This window comes from Nymphaea colorata, chromosome 10 (assembly GCF_008831285.2).
Source record: "Nymphaea colorata isolate Beijing-Zhang1983 chromosome 10, ASM883128v2, whole genome shotgun sequence".
NCBI classification, from domain to species: domain Eukaryota; kingdom Viridiplantae; phylum Streptophyta; class Magnoliopsida; order Nymphaeales; family Nymphaeaceae; genus Nymphaea; species Nymphaea colorata.
The window spans coordinates 4,300,364-4,316,104 of NC_045147.1; the positions used below are offsets into that span (position 1 = coordinate 4,300,364).

General features: G+C 36.6%; 1 protein-coding gene across 1 annotated transcript; it reads left to right on the forward strand.

The window, feature by feature from the left end:
- Positions 1–3,010: 3,010 nt before the first annotated feature.
- LOC116262770 (uncharacterized) lies at positions 3,011–3,752 on the forward strand. The gene has a single exon (XM_031642263.2). The coding sequence runs from the start codon at positions 3,109–3,111 to the stop codon at positions 3,529–3,531; it is 423 nt and encodes a 140-aa protein (XP_031498123.1). The 5' UTR covers positions 3,011–3,108; the 3' UTR covers positions 3,532–3,752.
- The last annotated feature ends 11,989 nt before the right edge of the window (positions 3,753–15,741 follow it).

Sequence of the window (15,741 nt, forward strand, 5' to 3'; positions counted from 1 at the left end):
GTTCAAATAACAATTAAAGTGAAGCAGGGTCAGGAATAACTAATCTCTTTATGATAAACATATCCATTCTGCAAATTTGTTATTACGGGTAGTTCCTACAAAGGATTAGACTAATGACATATTAAATCCTTTCAGCCGAAGTGTGTCAAGAATCTTTGCATGTAATCCTATTGTCGACACTGAGTTCCCTCCAAGTTTCAAATTCCAAGCCATGAAAAGGATTTCCTCTCTAGTTGGTAGCGACTCTCAGGCCAATTCTACTAATTCTCTCAAATCTTCTAGACTCAACAGAAATAAATCCTCCAAGTTTAAAGATCTCTATAAATCTCCTTCCAGAAAGTCCTAAACATCATTAGTAGATATGCAGAACACTCTATCCATTGCTCAACATCTTTCTCAGTTGCGTAATAAGAGATGTGTAGAGGTTAATAAGTTGGGACAAACTGCAAAATGAAAACTGATAAAGAGCATGAGAAAACTGACGAAGTTTTTCAACTGGTTTTTCCTGGTGCAGACAATAAGGTCCAACCTTATCCTGAGCCTTAGTTATTTGATGTATCTTAGAATCTCAGCTTGGAATGTGTGAGGTCTAGTGTGGAGTGCAGCCAGGTGTGCTCTTAGGATAACTATACAAAATAAAACTGCTGATATGTTATATTTATATGATACTATACTTTCTGATTGGCATTACAATCATTTTATTAGACATCATCCTAATTTTGGTTGGTCTCATAATGATAATCATAGTGGCTTATTGGGAAGGATTGTGGGGGCTTGACAACCTAATTCTACTAAGATTCTATCACTTGTTCATTTTGAATTTTGTTCTTTTTTTATATTTGAAAGTAAAGAGGACCACCTTCAGTTTGTTGTGGTGGAAATTTATATGAGCCCTAACCCTCTTATTAAAGCCAATCAGTTCATTCTCTTTCATCTAATCATTTCATTAGTTAATCTCCATTGAATCATTTGTGATTTCAATGGACTTAGAAATGCAGGGGATAAAATAGAGGGATCTCCCAACCACAATTGCTTTCAATGCTTTCCTAGCATATTGTAATCTCACAATCTTGGAGGATAGGAGGATTCAATATACTTAGTCTAACAACAAGGTGGGTTTAGAGAGGATTCTGTGCATATTAGACTAGTGTCTCCTAAATTCGCAATGAATGGATTCTTTTAGTGGCAGACCTCAACTTCATATTCAATGTTGCACAGTTTTTGAGCATAGCCTACTCTCTATGACAGTTGGGGATCCTTCATCTTGCTATTTTGGCAAAAAACTGACTAAGTACACATTCTTTTGGGGTAAAAAAGAGAGTTGTCTTCAAATAGTGGTAGAGATATAGAATACGGTACTCCATGGATGCCCAAGATCCAAGTCCTTGCTAAACTTGAGGTGTAAGAATTGGTCTTGCTAACTGGAACAGAACTCATGGCGGTAATGTTTCAAAAAAATTAAGTCTTTGACTATTGAGCTGGAATTAGTGTAAGGTGCAAGCGGGAGAGATTATTTGGCTTTGTCTGACTACAAAATCACCCTCTGAAAAGAACTTCTTGATGCTTTGGGTGAAGAGGAATTACTTTGGAAGCAAAAATTGAGATTCAAATGGAACAAAGAGGGTGACTGCAATACAATATTTTATACATATTGTCCTTTGGAAGATATGTTCTTAAGGAATGAAGCAGTCCATAATGATCTGTCTCTTACTTTACGTCAATTCTTAATTTGGTTTGCCTGTTTGGAATTCTTTTTTGGCCTATGAATGGACTAAGCATGATAGAGAGTTTTAGCTTTGGCTTAAACATGGAATATCGTCGGATCCTTGGCCTCCTGATAGTACCTATTACTGGTATATTCATCTTCTTACTATGAAGTTTGAGAACCATAGTATGGTGGGAGTTGCTTTGAACTGAAGTGCTAGTGACTTAGTTTGGATTGAACTTTTGAGAGATGTGGAGGACCACATCCTTTCAGAATTCAAGCTGCTCTCAGGCTGTGTGCAAAGAATTAGTAACATCCATGACAGCATCGACATATTTGCCAACAATATTAAATAGAAGAAATTACTTCAAAATGCTCTTGAAGGCAGGAATTAAATTTTGTCCACATTTCTTGACATGCTGAGCAGATCGACACAATTATTTGCTGCTGATATGGGCATTCACATGTAGATAGTAGATCAGATTTTGTTCTGATGCAAGGAGTCGTAGACTTTTCAGGTTTTTTGGTGGAATTTCGTTTAAGGATCTGAGTGATACTGTTCTATTCCATTTTTTAGTACTACATGTATTGAGTGCTTATTCTTGGTAGCACTATGGTATTGGTGATGGTTTTGTATATGTGTACTGCTCAATTTTGTTATGAATAAAAGGTTAAGGGGACCTCCTTCCCTCATAGGTTTGCATCGGAATGATAATCCTTGTAGTGAAACATCAAACATAACAATGACAAACCACATGAACTTGACTCATGATCATGATTGCAATTAAAAATTTTAAATAAAAAAGTATGTGGATGTCTTCATTCTCCAGCTTTTCACAACATACTATCTGATGCATTGCATTGGACTGTGTCTAGTTACAACTATCCGATGCAATCTATTGAATGATTATGGTTGGCCGAAACTTAAGAAGGTCATAGGATTTCTCTCTCTCTCTCTCTCTCTCTCTATATATATATATATATATATATATATATATATATATATATATATATATATATATATATATATATATATATATATATATATATATATATATATAGAGTCTACTGTTGATGTTGCAGTCGTAAAGATGGTGCCACCGCCAATGGTTTTGCAGGCGAATTGTCGCCTGCTGCCCTCTTTTGAAGGAAATAGTAGCACCCAACCGACCTGGAGTTTGAGCATGTTTTCCTACCCGAAAAGGTTTTCATTGCCTTTCTGTTAAAAGCAAGGCCTTCTTCGACATTAGAGGCAAAGGATTAGTTCCCGCATAAAATGTCCGCTCTATTTATTGGCTCAATGGGACGTGGTCACCGTCGTAGCCCGCGTCAGCCGATACCCCAGCGAGACACCGGACGCTAATCGTCAGAGAGAGTGCGAGAGAAGAAGGCGAAGAAGAGAGATGGGCGTGGTGGTGATAGACGGATCAACGGTGCGGGACTTCGTGCAGGATGAAGCGGCGTTCACGAAGAGCGTGGACGAGGCGTTCGTGAAGCTCGACGTCAACGGCGACGGGGTTCTGTCCCGGGCGGAGCTGCGTAAAGCCTTCGAGTCGCTGCGGCTGATAGAGTCCCACTTCGGCATCGATGTTTCCACCACTCCCGAGGAGCTCACCTCCCTCTACAACTCCATCTTCGACAAATTCGACACCGACCACAGCGGCACCGTCGATCACAAGGAGTTCCACGACGAGATGCGGCTCATTATGCTCGCGCTCGCCGATGGCCTCGGCAACTTCCCTATCCAGATGGCCATCGATGACTCCGACAGCCTCCTTCAGAAGGCTGTCGATCTCGAGACCTCCAAAACCACCTCTTCTCCATAGATATTAACGTCTCAACGCTTTCCCAGACACCGGTTTGTTTTGCATTTCTGTTGTTGAAAACAGGGTAACCTCCTCCCCAAGTAATTTGGGGATTCCTCCTTTTTCTTTCGTTTGTTCGGAATATCTGCAGATGTTGCTTCTCTTGCTGTTTTCTGTTGCTCCTGACTGTCGATCAGGGTTAATTATTAAGTTTGTGGCTTGTTGTTGTTCTTCTTCTTAAATGGCTGATTTGGTGTCGGTTGTTTGCATCATAAATTGGTAGTCTTGTTAAATTGGGTGAAGGCTTTCCCTGACAAACTTGTATTTTACTTTCCATCAAGTTAGAAAACGAGTGTCTATTTAGATTGGGTGCAGGTTTTCTCTAGGAGCTTGTTTCAATTGTGGAGGGTTTGAGGACTCCAACCACTGAGGAGGCCCTTGGCAGTAGAGAACTGGTGATGATCTCAAAATTTTTTGTGTCCTTCTGTGGGAATCACACTCTTCCCTGGGGTAAAGTTCTTTCTTAGAATAGGAATCATGGCAGCTTTTTGATAAGGTATATGCCAAGATTATGCGATCTGTTCTTGAGATGGTCGTTGAGAAGACTTGATTAAATGGATTATTGGCACCCTTTGGGCTTTAAAATGAAGAAAATATTTCTTCCAAGAAATTTAGCAACCATCTATGGATAATTTCAAAATAATGATCTGTATGGGATTTTTTTCGGTTTTCTGATAGGCAGTCGAGAGGGATTTTTTGCTGTTGCCATGACCCCACCATATCTGTTCACTCCCTGATTGTATTATTGCTTCTGTTCGCTCCCCAATTGACTTAGCAGACTGGCTTTTCTCTTTGCCAAAATTGCTTCCCCTTCGTCTACTCGTTGACGTGGTTGGCACATTGGCCCAGGCAACTTGAATAAGAAAATAGGAAACGAACGTTCTCCTCTGTTCCCATCACCACTTTCATGAACATGTTCAAGCCACAACGTGAATAAGTGAAGGCTTTTGGTACTTATTCCAGCTCAAAACAGGGCCTTAATGCGAAAATTCAGTGCCCATTCCTATAACGTTCTTTGTTCTCAATAGATTGTGTAGGAATTACAGAGAATTCACGAGCCCTATAATATAATACATATGTATACATTAAATAATAAGAGTCGGTGCTTAGAGTTGCTCAAAAGCATCGCAAAATATCAAATAACAAGGAAAAGATATCCCAAACAAGGTGCCACTGACTTCCATTAAAATATGCGGACCGCCATTAAAAATTTAAACAGGTGGACGAGTAGAAAATACTTTTGATTGGTAAATAAAATACAGCCACATGGTTCTGAGATAATTGACATGAACGAATGCCAAATTGGTTCTGCCTGCCATTTTTTACTCGTTCTAAGGCAAGGAAAAACAGGAACCCCACCAACCCAACTGCAAGGATCACGAGGTGAAAACGAAAATAGGTGGTACCTCTCGTGATCAGTGAGTACTTGCTGTTCCCATGAGGGCTTACAAATCATAGGATCTTGTTTCATGGAAACCACAGAGGAAATTCAAGGTATCCATAATATTCTCCAATATTAGACGATATTCTGGTTTTAAGTATCCTACAACTTTCATGAAAATAATCAGCTAGTAATTCTTCTTACCCACTGTGGGTTTCCCCAAAAATATTGGTTTCTTGACGGTGCCGCTGCGGCTCTGAAGTGATTTAATCAACTAATTCCTTGATGTGCTGGTGCTCCACAAAAAAAAAGAAAAAAAAAAAAAAGAAAACTATAAGTTGGAATGAAAAATTTAGTGGCGTAAGGTGTGGTTTCTATTAAGAGGGTTCCCGTCTTTGTGGGCTCTTAACCTACATAGAGTAAAGGCCTCTGTAGGAAGGCCATGGAGCAAGTAGACAAAGGGAGAGGTGGGACAGTTTATGAAGATGAAGAGGGGCCTCCGGCAGGGAAACTCAATGTCGCCTGGTCTGTTTGCTATTATCATGGAAATTTTTTCAAGGTATCTTTGTGGGCAGGTATCTGAGAGATGCAAAGGCTTCCGAAGGTGCCTAAAGGAGGTTATTTTCCTGCGATTCTTGGTTTTGCTTATGATATCCTGATTTTTTGTAGAGCTGAAAGAGATTCTGTAGAGGCCCTTATGGAAGTCCTCAAGCTATTCAAAGAGAGTGCAGGTTTGGAAGCTAGTTCTTCCAAGTCATCTACAATCCCTTTCAACGTGGCCCCTAACAAGCTCCAAGAGATTGAATCTATTCCGAGATGACCAACCATGAGTCTTCCAATCAAATATTTAGGATTACCTATTTTCAGTGGGAGGTTGAAATCTAACATGTGCTCTGAGCTGATCTCCAAGGTAGATAAAAAGCTTGCTGGCTAGAAGTTTTCATATGTAGGCAGACTTCCTCCTAAAGAGCGTTCTCCTTCACGTGGTTCGATATTGGTGTAGCATATTTAGACTACCTCCAGATATCGTGAGTAAGGTCAATTTGATAATGTGTCTGTTATAGCGTGGAAGAAGATCTGTCAACCTAGTCTGGAAGGAGGGACTGGAACGATTAATGTGGCATATCTCAACAAGGCTGCTCTAGCCAGATTTGCTCTGCAAGTATGCTATCTTAACTCTAACTGGGCTAAGGTAATCAGAAGCAAGTATTTGACGTTTCATAGCTTGTGGACAAAATATTGCAAATCCTCTTCGTGGTTCTTTAATGGTGTGAGGTGGAGTTGGGGGAGTATTTCCAAACACACCCGATGGGCTGTAGGAACATCTGAAGCTAAGTTCTGGCAGGATAGATGAGCTGAAGTTTGTCTCCATCAGCAGCTATCTTCTCACGAGTTAATGATTTTTCAAACTAGCCTTCGTCTCTCTGTCGAGGATCTGCTCCAATCTGATTTAATACTTGACCCTGCATTCAAGTACTGTCTCGGAAGAGCAGGTGTCGAGCGCCCTTGTCTCTCAAGGGTTGAGGATGTTCTTCTGGGGAATATAGAGGCAAAAAATCTGAAACTAGTGGATGTTGATCATTAGAAAGAAACAAACAGTCGAAAATTGGATGAAGTGGGTCTGGCTCAAGGAATGCGTTCCAAGATCTAATTGGTTTGTCTTTGTCGCTTCCTATGGAGGACTCCCCACTCTTAATAGATTCAAAAAACGGGGTATGAGCATCGCCAACAGGTGTTTTATTTGTAGATGTGAGGAAGAAACAACGTCATCTATTATTTAAGTGCAAACTAGTTGCCAGCGTTTGGAAACTTGTATGCCATAAGTTTGGAAGAAAAGGAGTCATTCTAATTTCTTACAAGAGTTCAGGTTGTAGTTTTCTTGTAAGTTTAAATGCGACTGGTTAGGACTAAGCTGGAAAGTCACCTTTCATACTATCATTTGGTGTCTATGGAGCTCTCGAAATAAATTTCAATTTCAGGACATCAAGTTGAAGAGTAATGCTGAAGCGAATAGGATATGGAACATTTGTTTAGAGCAATATCTGACATTATTGAAAAATAAGCCTAAGCAATTACAGGCTTGCAAACTATGTATCAAAACAGGTATTGTGTCAGGCTCATGGCCGGGTCTGCAGCTGAAGGTTGTGTGTATCCAACCAAGATCAAGCATCCCCAAGAGCGGGAATTGGTGTTGGTGGGGTAACCAGTGGCAAATGGTCTACCCCTTCCCAAAAGTCAGGAGGTTTGGCCAATTTGAAGAAACTATGTGCTTGGAATCTATATTAAACCAACTTCACCTGACACAGATGGAGCCAAATGAACTTCCTGCCAAGATTATTCTGATAGCTAACAGGAATGAGTTGCTTAAGTGGCTCAAAGCAGTGCTGGAGGGCAGGAAAGTTCTTCAGGACGAGTTTCCGACAGTTAAGAAATGGAGGCATTTACTTGAGGTTTAGTGAATTTACCCACCCACTGAGGTTGCTGCTAATTTGTTACCTGTTACTTAAGCAGGTTTTTCTTTCATATTCTTTGACTTGATTCTTGGAGTAATAATGGTAGGAGGCTAAACCTCCAGCAGTATGGTTTCAGAGTAGATAGAAGGATGTGGGCTTCCTCAATGAGACTGATAAGAATGATGTGATCCATGGTGAAAAATGGGAATACAAGAAAACCGTAGATTATGAGTCACTCATATGAAATCAATAACTATTGTTGGATCCATACCCAATGGAAATGCTCTTAATGAAGACAATTATGAGGCTCCTCATAACCTTCTCTCCAAGTTCATGATGACAACTCTTCCCATTAACGTGACCCTTCTTCCCAAAGTAATGATGACTGCTATTCTCAAGATCCATCTCTTCCAAGTGCATCATTACACCTTAGCCTTCGTGCATAACGAAGGGTTTAGAATATCTAGATGCTGATAGTCAAGTATATACATAATTTGTACCTGAAGAAAGAATTCAATGAGATATGTTTGTGATCATTCGTAATGTTAAGTAAAAGTGAATGTATGAATGCATTGATCCTACATGATTAGAAGGAAATCATTCATTCCTACCATGACATTTACTTAAAAGCATTCTTACCACCACATGCACCCAAGTTTCTCATTTTTATTTATAAGATTGTCATAAATATTGTTAGGGAAAGAGAAAAATATTTGAAAATGGAATGAGGTTGTAAACTATCAAGCATGATTTCAATATTGGGTCATTACTTGATTTTTGGTCTTGGTGAAGTCAGCAAGTAGGAAGTTAAAACTTTAGAACTTGAAAGAAAAATATTCAAAAGAATGAAAAAGAGAAAATACTTTAATCCGAGAGGAATAGAAAAAAAGAGGAAGAGAATAAGATTTTAAAATCACAAAATAAAAGATTTTTTTAAAAAGAAAGAGAGAGAGGTATGTCTGCATATATATATATATACACACACACACACACATACACGTATATGAAAGTTTGTGAAAAGAACATATTAACTCAAGTGGAGAGGGAGAATAAGATTTTAGAAAAAGAGACTTTTAGAGAAAATGAGACTCTAGAGAGAGAAAGATTCTATAGAGGGAGATAAAGAGAGAGAGGGATACACATATATATATATATATATTCATATGTACGTATATGAGAATTTGTAAAAGAATGAAAGAGAGAAAGGAATACATGTACATATATTCATACGTATGTGTATGAGAATTTGTAAAAGAATGTATTAAATCATAAAAAAAGAATGATAAAGAGAGATAGTCATGTGCACATATATGTATATAACTTGTATATAAGTATATGTCTTCATGAGAGTTAAAATCAAGAAATGACTTGAAAATATCCGACTTCAATTTTTCTATGTAGAAAGGAAATGAACTTGGACTCATGCAAGAGCCTAGGCCAAGTATCCAAGGCCTCATTAAAGAGGGTTCCTGTTTTGAAAGTCTTTTGAAAACATGATTCCAAATATTTTTATATGTAAACATAAAAGCATTATTATTTCATTTATTACAAGAGAATATATTTCTTCTACCATTGGGTTTGAAAGAAAATCAAACAATGTCACTAAACACTCATTGGGATCCCTAATCAGATTATTAAAAGAGAAACTAAGCATGATAATTGCATGAAAATACATTTTAATGCGTACATTTTCGTGAAGGGTTTTCTCGGGTTGGAAAAATCACAACCTCAAAAAACAACATAATAATGACAAGATCCCAACTGCAACACTCATTCTTGTTGTGCATTTGCTCGTTGATTAAAAAAATTAATACATTATGCATAAGTAGCTCTCGACTCCCGATAAGAAGTCCTTAGAGCCTTCTTGCATGGCCATGGGGAAGTAGCAAGGGGAAACAAAAAATAAAAATAAGAAAAGGACTAATACCTCTAATTTCTTCTTGTACTCTCTTGAAGAGTCAAAACTTGAAGAAGATAAAGAAGAAAAGAAAAAATACGTGGAAGGAGAGCTAAAGGGAAAACTCAAAGTCTTCAAGTAAGAAAGTACTAAAAGTTCCCAATGGATTAGCCCATGCTCAATGGAGAAGATTGTGGGGTATTTATAAAGAGTTTTGGAGCTAAGTTTTAAAGATTTTTTTTTTTTAATTTAACAAGATTTTCATGCGAATTGCAAGCATTTTTTGAATAATTTTTAAATTTTTTTCTTTTAAAATAGGCTTTGACTAAGAGGGATTGGCCACTAGCCCTACAAACATCCCTTTGAGGTGTGGAGAGGGTCATTGCTCACCCAACAAGGCCAAAACCTCCCCCCAAGGAGCAGTTTTTAACCCAAAATAAGTCCTGCGCGTGGTGCAGGCCCTGCCCCAATGCACGACGCTCGGCGTTGTTGTGCCGATTCTCGGTGCCGTTGCACTGATTCTTCACAAATGGGGTGGGGTGGGGTGGGGGGGGGGGGCAAATCACCCCCTTATTGTCTCGTCTATACCAATAAGGGGCGGATTTCACCTCCCTAGCCTTCTGGGGGTTGTTCAAAGAATAAAAATAACAAAAAAACGTAAAAATCATATTTTAAATATATATTTAATGGGGGTAAAAATGGTTTTTGTTGCATATAGAGCAAACTCAGTTTTGAATGGTTTTGGAATCATTTTAGATCCGGATTGGGTTCAATTGGTGGCCGATGTGTTCTAATGAGTAGTCTAAGCTCAAAAACACAATTTTGTTGCGGGACGAGATATAAAACAAAGGGAAGGTTTGTGTGCATGTGTGCGGCGCTTGATAGCATCAAATTTTGTCATTTGGGTTTGAGAGATGGATTTTGAATTTGAATCTTGTGTTCGAATTTGAATCTGTGTTTGGACTCGTTCATGGGTCTGGAGATTCATTTTGGATCGAATGGTCATGAATTAGACTTAGGTAAGGATATGGAAGCTTGTTTTGCGTCTAGGGTGGGGCTTAAGGCCCATGAATTAAATCCAGATGAAATAATTGAAATTTGAGTGAAAATGAAATACTCCCATTTTTAAAAAAAATTGGTGTGATAACAGATGTCCCTCATTGTTACTAAGCCAACATTTGTGGTGCTTAGTGGCAAAGATAAGCACCCTAAATTTTGATTAATGAAAATTTTGGCTAAAATGATTAAAATGTCAAAACTGTGCTTCAGGTTTAACCCTTTACCTAAATGGGTTGCTTGAGCTTAGATGTTGCAGGTTTAACCCCTTACGTGCAGGGGTTTGCCGAAATTGAATTCAAGTTTAACCACCCTAAATTGGTTGACATATATTGCAGGTTTAACCTCTTACCTGCGTGAGTTGCTCTTGGTTTGCATTGTAGGTTTAACCTCTTACCTGCATGGGTTGCTCTTGGTTTGTCTATAGTTTCAAGTATTACCTCTTGCCTAAGTGGGTTACTCGATAACAAGTAGCAATGCTAGGAAAGAGCCATCATCACCTCGAGTACCTTTGTTAAAGCTAGGAATAAGACCCTATTGCTCCTTCATTGGCTATGACAAGAAGACTTCTCATCACCTCGATTGCCTTATGGTGAAGTCTTTGTTTCCATTAAGGTTGGATTTTGAACTTGGTTAGTAAAATTCCACAAATTAACACTTGGGTTGAGCTTGCTTTGAAAAGCCCTTGGCCAAACGGCCAAGTTGCGCTTACTTCATAAGATTCCCTTGTCTAGTGACAAGGTTGAGCTAGCTTTAGAATGCATCGAATCTAAAGGCCAAGCTATGCTTGATTAAATATTTATCTTAGTAGTTGAGTTTATTTGATTGTGATATGACCATTTTCTTGATGGATAAGGATGATTGTGAAAGAAAAATATATGCTACAAAATAATTTAGAAAATACCTCAAAATATTCATAATTTTAAAAAAATGCCCCAGTGTTAGCAATTATCATTATTGATAAGAGATAGGATCTGATTTAAAACAGAATGTGCCATCTACTGGGTAAAAGATAGATAGTTGATGTCTTGGGTTGGGACCGAGGCCAAATCACGCTTGATCAAATCTTTAGCTTAGCAGTTGAGTTGATTTGACTGGGATATGACTCATTTTTTTTATGGAGAAGAATGATTGTGAAAGAAAAGTATATGTTGCAAAAGCAATTTAGAAAATGCCTCAAAATATTCATAATAGAAAAATGCCCCAATGTTGGCAATTGCCATAACTGATAAGTGATAGGATATTATTCAAAATAGAATGTGCAATGTACTGGGTAAAAGATAAATGGTTGATATCTAGGATTGATATAGGCGAAGAAAATAATGGAAAATGCCCTAATAAAAGAAAGCATGGACAAAATTATATGAAGAAAATTGATGTATATATTTTTTGCTAATAAGAAAATTTGGGGGAGGGGGGGAGGTCACATCATGCATACGAGCTTACATATAAAAGAATTTTCGATTTTTCCTTAATGACAAGCGGGACAAAGCTTGTAGGAAAGAAATTTGTTATAAAAATATGATCGGTAGATGCTGATTCTCATAGCGATATATCAAGTTGATAGCATTTTGTTGGAAACAGAGAAAATTATGAGCAATCTATTACTTGTGAACAATATTAATTTTTGAAATGATTAAATCTTAAGTAGAGTATAAATATATGAGTTTTGATTCAGGAAGATATAGACTCAATAGGAGTGAATGAATAAGTCAAACTCAAGTGTCCGACAATTGAAAATAGAATATACTCGAGTAAAGCAAAGATTGGTAATCAACTTGGATTAATTGATGACCTAATAAAATCATGGAAGTAGTAAAATAAAAAGAAAGACATACTATGGGTATTGAAGCTAGAAAAATATTTGACTAAATGTAAATGAGGGAAAAAATAATGCATGACCTGAGTCAAGCAAAGTTGGTAATTGAGCCAATACAAAACTATCATGTTTAATAATAGAATGTTAAACAAATGAATAAATGAGGGATTGACAAGGTATGATAAAATCTAGATTTTGAATCTTTTTTTTTTTAATGAAATGGACTTGCTGAGTGATAAAATTTGACAAATCAATGTCAATTAGGTAATAAGATTAAAACACGAGTTTATGACATGGTCATGTTGTAGAGATGTTCGAATAAGGCATTGATTTAAATGAGGGAGATGAGATGTAAAATTATTGAATTGATCAAGGAGTGCATGGAAGGTACGCATGCACTCATCATATAATGACAAGCATTTAACACTTTCTAAAGTCACATATATTTATCATGCATATATTTGAAAAAGAGGCATAGGACCCTAGTTGAGTTTGGTTTGATCAATTATGATTATTCCATATAAGATATGCCAATATACCTTAGCCACAAGGCTTAGTACGTGCATAGACTCCTTCATTAAGCAACTAAGGGTATGGTTTACATACTTCTTCTTGGATACTTGTCGACATACCACAAGTTACCACTTATGGTACTAATGATGGAGCTTTTTTGCTCAATGTATGGTCCAGTTGTAAGACTTAATCTTGTGCTACTGCCTAAGACCAAACCCTGCAGCATGATGACCGAGACAAATAGGTGTGTGAAGTTTTTGAAATATGAGTAAACATACAAAATCAGTTATTTCTAATACAATGTTGCCTAAGATGGTGCTTAAAAAAAGTAGAAGAGCAAGCATTGTTTTTAACCAAGCCTTAAATTGAAGAGGTTTGTATTTGATCCTAGATTTAGGTGAACACCATGATTGATCCTCCTCAATTAGTCTTATATGCAAGAAAGAAAATACAATCACCAAGCAATGTAATTAAATACCGATGAGGTCAAGGCCAAAGAATGGAACATACTTTATCATCGGCAATATATAGGATGTTCAAGATTGTGTAAATGCATCAATGATAATCATAATCAAACGATGACGGGTCTCATCATAGTCGCCATCTGTTCGCATCCCCAAAAATATTTAGCTTTTGGAGTGCTCCAGAAAAATAAGGTTTTATTTTAAAATGAGAGAAAAAGAGACTCACCCACCGGTACAATGATTGACCATTCCTGGCACCTTTACTGGGGGTAATCAATCCAAGGGCTATGTGTATTCTTAATGTATTTTGTTTTGACTTAAACATCTTTTCATTCTAAATGTAGTGTAGTTTTTGAAAAAATGTTAATAAGAAAGTTTGGAAGAATCATTTGAGAGTATAAAACGCTTTGATTTGATAAATTTTAAATTGAAAAATCCTTACAAATATTGATTGGAAACATTTGAATATCACTTTTTGAAGTTAATTTGGTGCTCTCTTAAGATTTTAAGTAGGTTTGAGATGTTACTCTAATTCGGTTACTACCTAACTAGAGTTCTATTTGATTTTGCTTAAGTTCTTTTAAAGATATGCTTGTGATTATTCGTGATGTTAAGTGAAAGTGAATGTATGAATGTATTGATCCTACATGATCAGAAGGGAATCATTCATTCATACCATGACATTTATCTAAAAGCAATCTTACAACCACATACATCTAAGTTTTTCATTTTTATTTATAAGATTGTCATAAATATTGTTATGAAAAGAGAAAAATGTTTGAAAATGAAATTTGGTTGTAGACCATCAAGCATGATTCTAATATTGGGTCATTATTTGATTTTTGGTTTTGGTGAAGTCAGTAAATGGAAAGTTGAAACCTTAGATCTTGGGAGAAAAATATTCAAAAGAATGAAAAAGAGAAAATACTTTAATTCAAGAGGAATAGAGAAAAAGAGGGAGAGAAAGAGATTTTAAAATCACAAAATAAAATATTTTTTAAAAAAAAAAGAGAGAGAGAGGTATGTCTACATATACATACTTATATATATATACATATACATACTTATATATATATACATATATATACATATATACATATATATATATATATATATATATATATATATATATATATATATATATATATATAAGTTTGTGAAAAGAATGTATTAACTCTAATGGAGAGGGAGAATGAGATTTTAGAAAAAAGAAAAGAGAGATTTTAGAGAAAATGAGGTTTTTAAAGAAAATGAGACTCTAGAGAGAGAGAGATTCTAGAGAGGGAGAGAAAGAGAAAGGGATACATGCATATATATTCGTATGTACGTTTATGAGAATTTGTAAATGAATGTATTAAATCATAAAAATAAAAGGACAAAGAGAAATAATAATGTGCACGTATACCTATATAACATATATATAGGTATATGTCTGTATGAGAGTTAAAATCAAGAAACATAATATAGCACTCATTGGGATCCCTAATTAGGGTGATTAAAACAAAAACTGAGCGTGATAATGACATGAAAATGCTTTTTAACATGTATATATTTGTGAAGGGTTTTCCTGGGGTTTACAAATCTCAACCTCAAAATTCATCATAACAATGAACAGATTCCAACCTGAATACTCATTCTCACAGTGCATTTGCTCGTTAATTAAAAAAAATTAATACATCATCCATAAGCATCATTTTAAACATAAACGATGAGTAAAACAAACATATTTTCAAAAATAAATGAACAAATGAGATTTATTTTGTTTTGCTCATACTCCTGATGCACTCAAGAGTAGTTCTGAACTCTGAATAGGAAGTCCTGAGAGCCTTCTTGCATGACCATGGGGAAGTAGCAAGGGGAAGCAAAAAATGAAAATAAGATAAGGACTACATACCTTTAATATTTTCTTATGCTCTCTTGAAGAAGAAAAGAAAAGAATAATGGAAATAGAGCTAAGGGAAAAAATATAAGTCTTCATGTGAGAAAGCACTAGAGGTTTCCCAATGATTAGCTCATGCCCAAGAGAGAAGATTATGATGGTATTTATAAAGAGTTTTGGAGCCAAAATTCAAAAATTTGAATTTTTTTAATTTAGCAAGATTTTCATGCGAATTACAAGTATTTTTGAATAATTTTTAAATTTTTTCTTTTAAAATAGGCTTTGTTAAGTGGGATTGGCCAGTAGCGCTACAAACATCCTTTAGGGTCAAAACCGCCCCTTCTTTTTGACCCAAAATAGGGCCTATGCACATCGCAGGCCCATTGCCACTGCCAGCGCGCGATGCTCGGGGTTGTTGTGCCGATTCTTGGTACCGTTGTGCCGATTCTTGGTACCGTTACGCCGATTCTTCACAAAGGGCGGCGAAACGCCCCTTATTGTCTCATCTAGACCATTAAGGGGCGAATTTCGCCTCCAGCGAGTCATTCAAAGAATAAAAAAATAAAAAGAATGTAAAAATCATATTTTAAATATATATATTTAAAAGGGATAAAAATGGTTTTTGTTGCAAATAGAGCCGATTCCATTTTGAATGATTTCGGGCTCATTTTAAATCCAGATTGGGTTCAATTGGTGGCCGACGCATTCT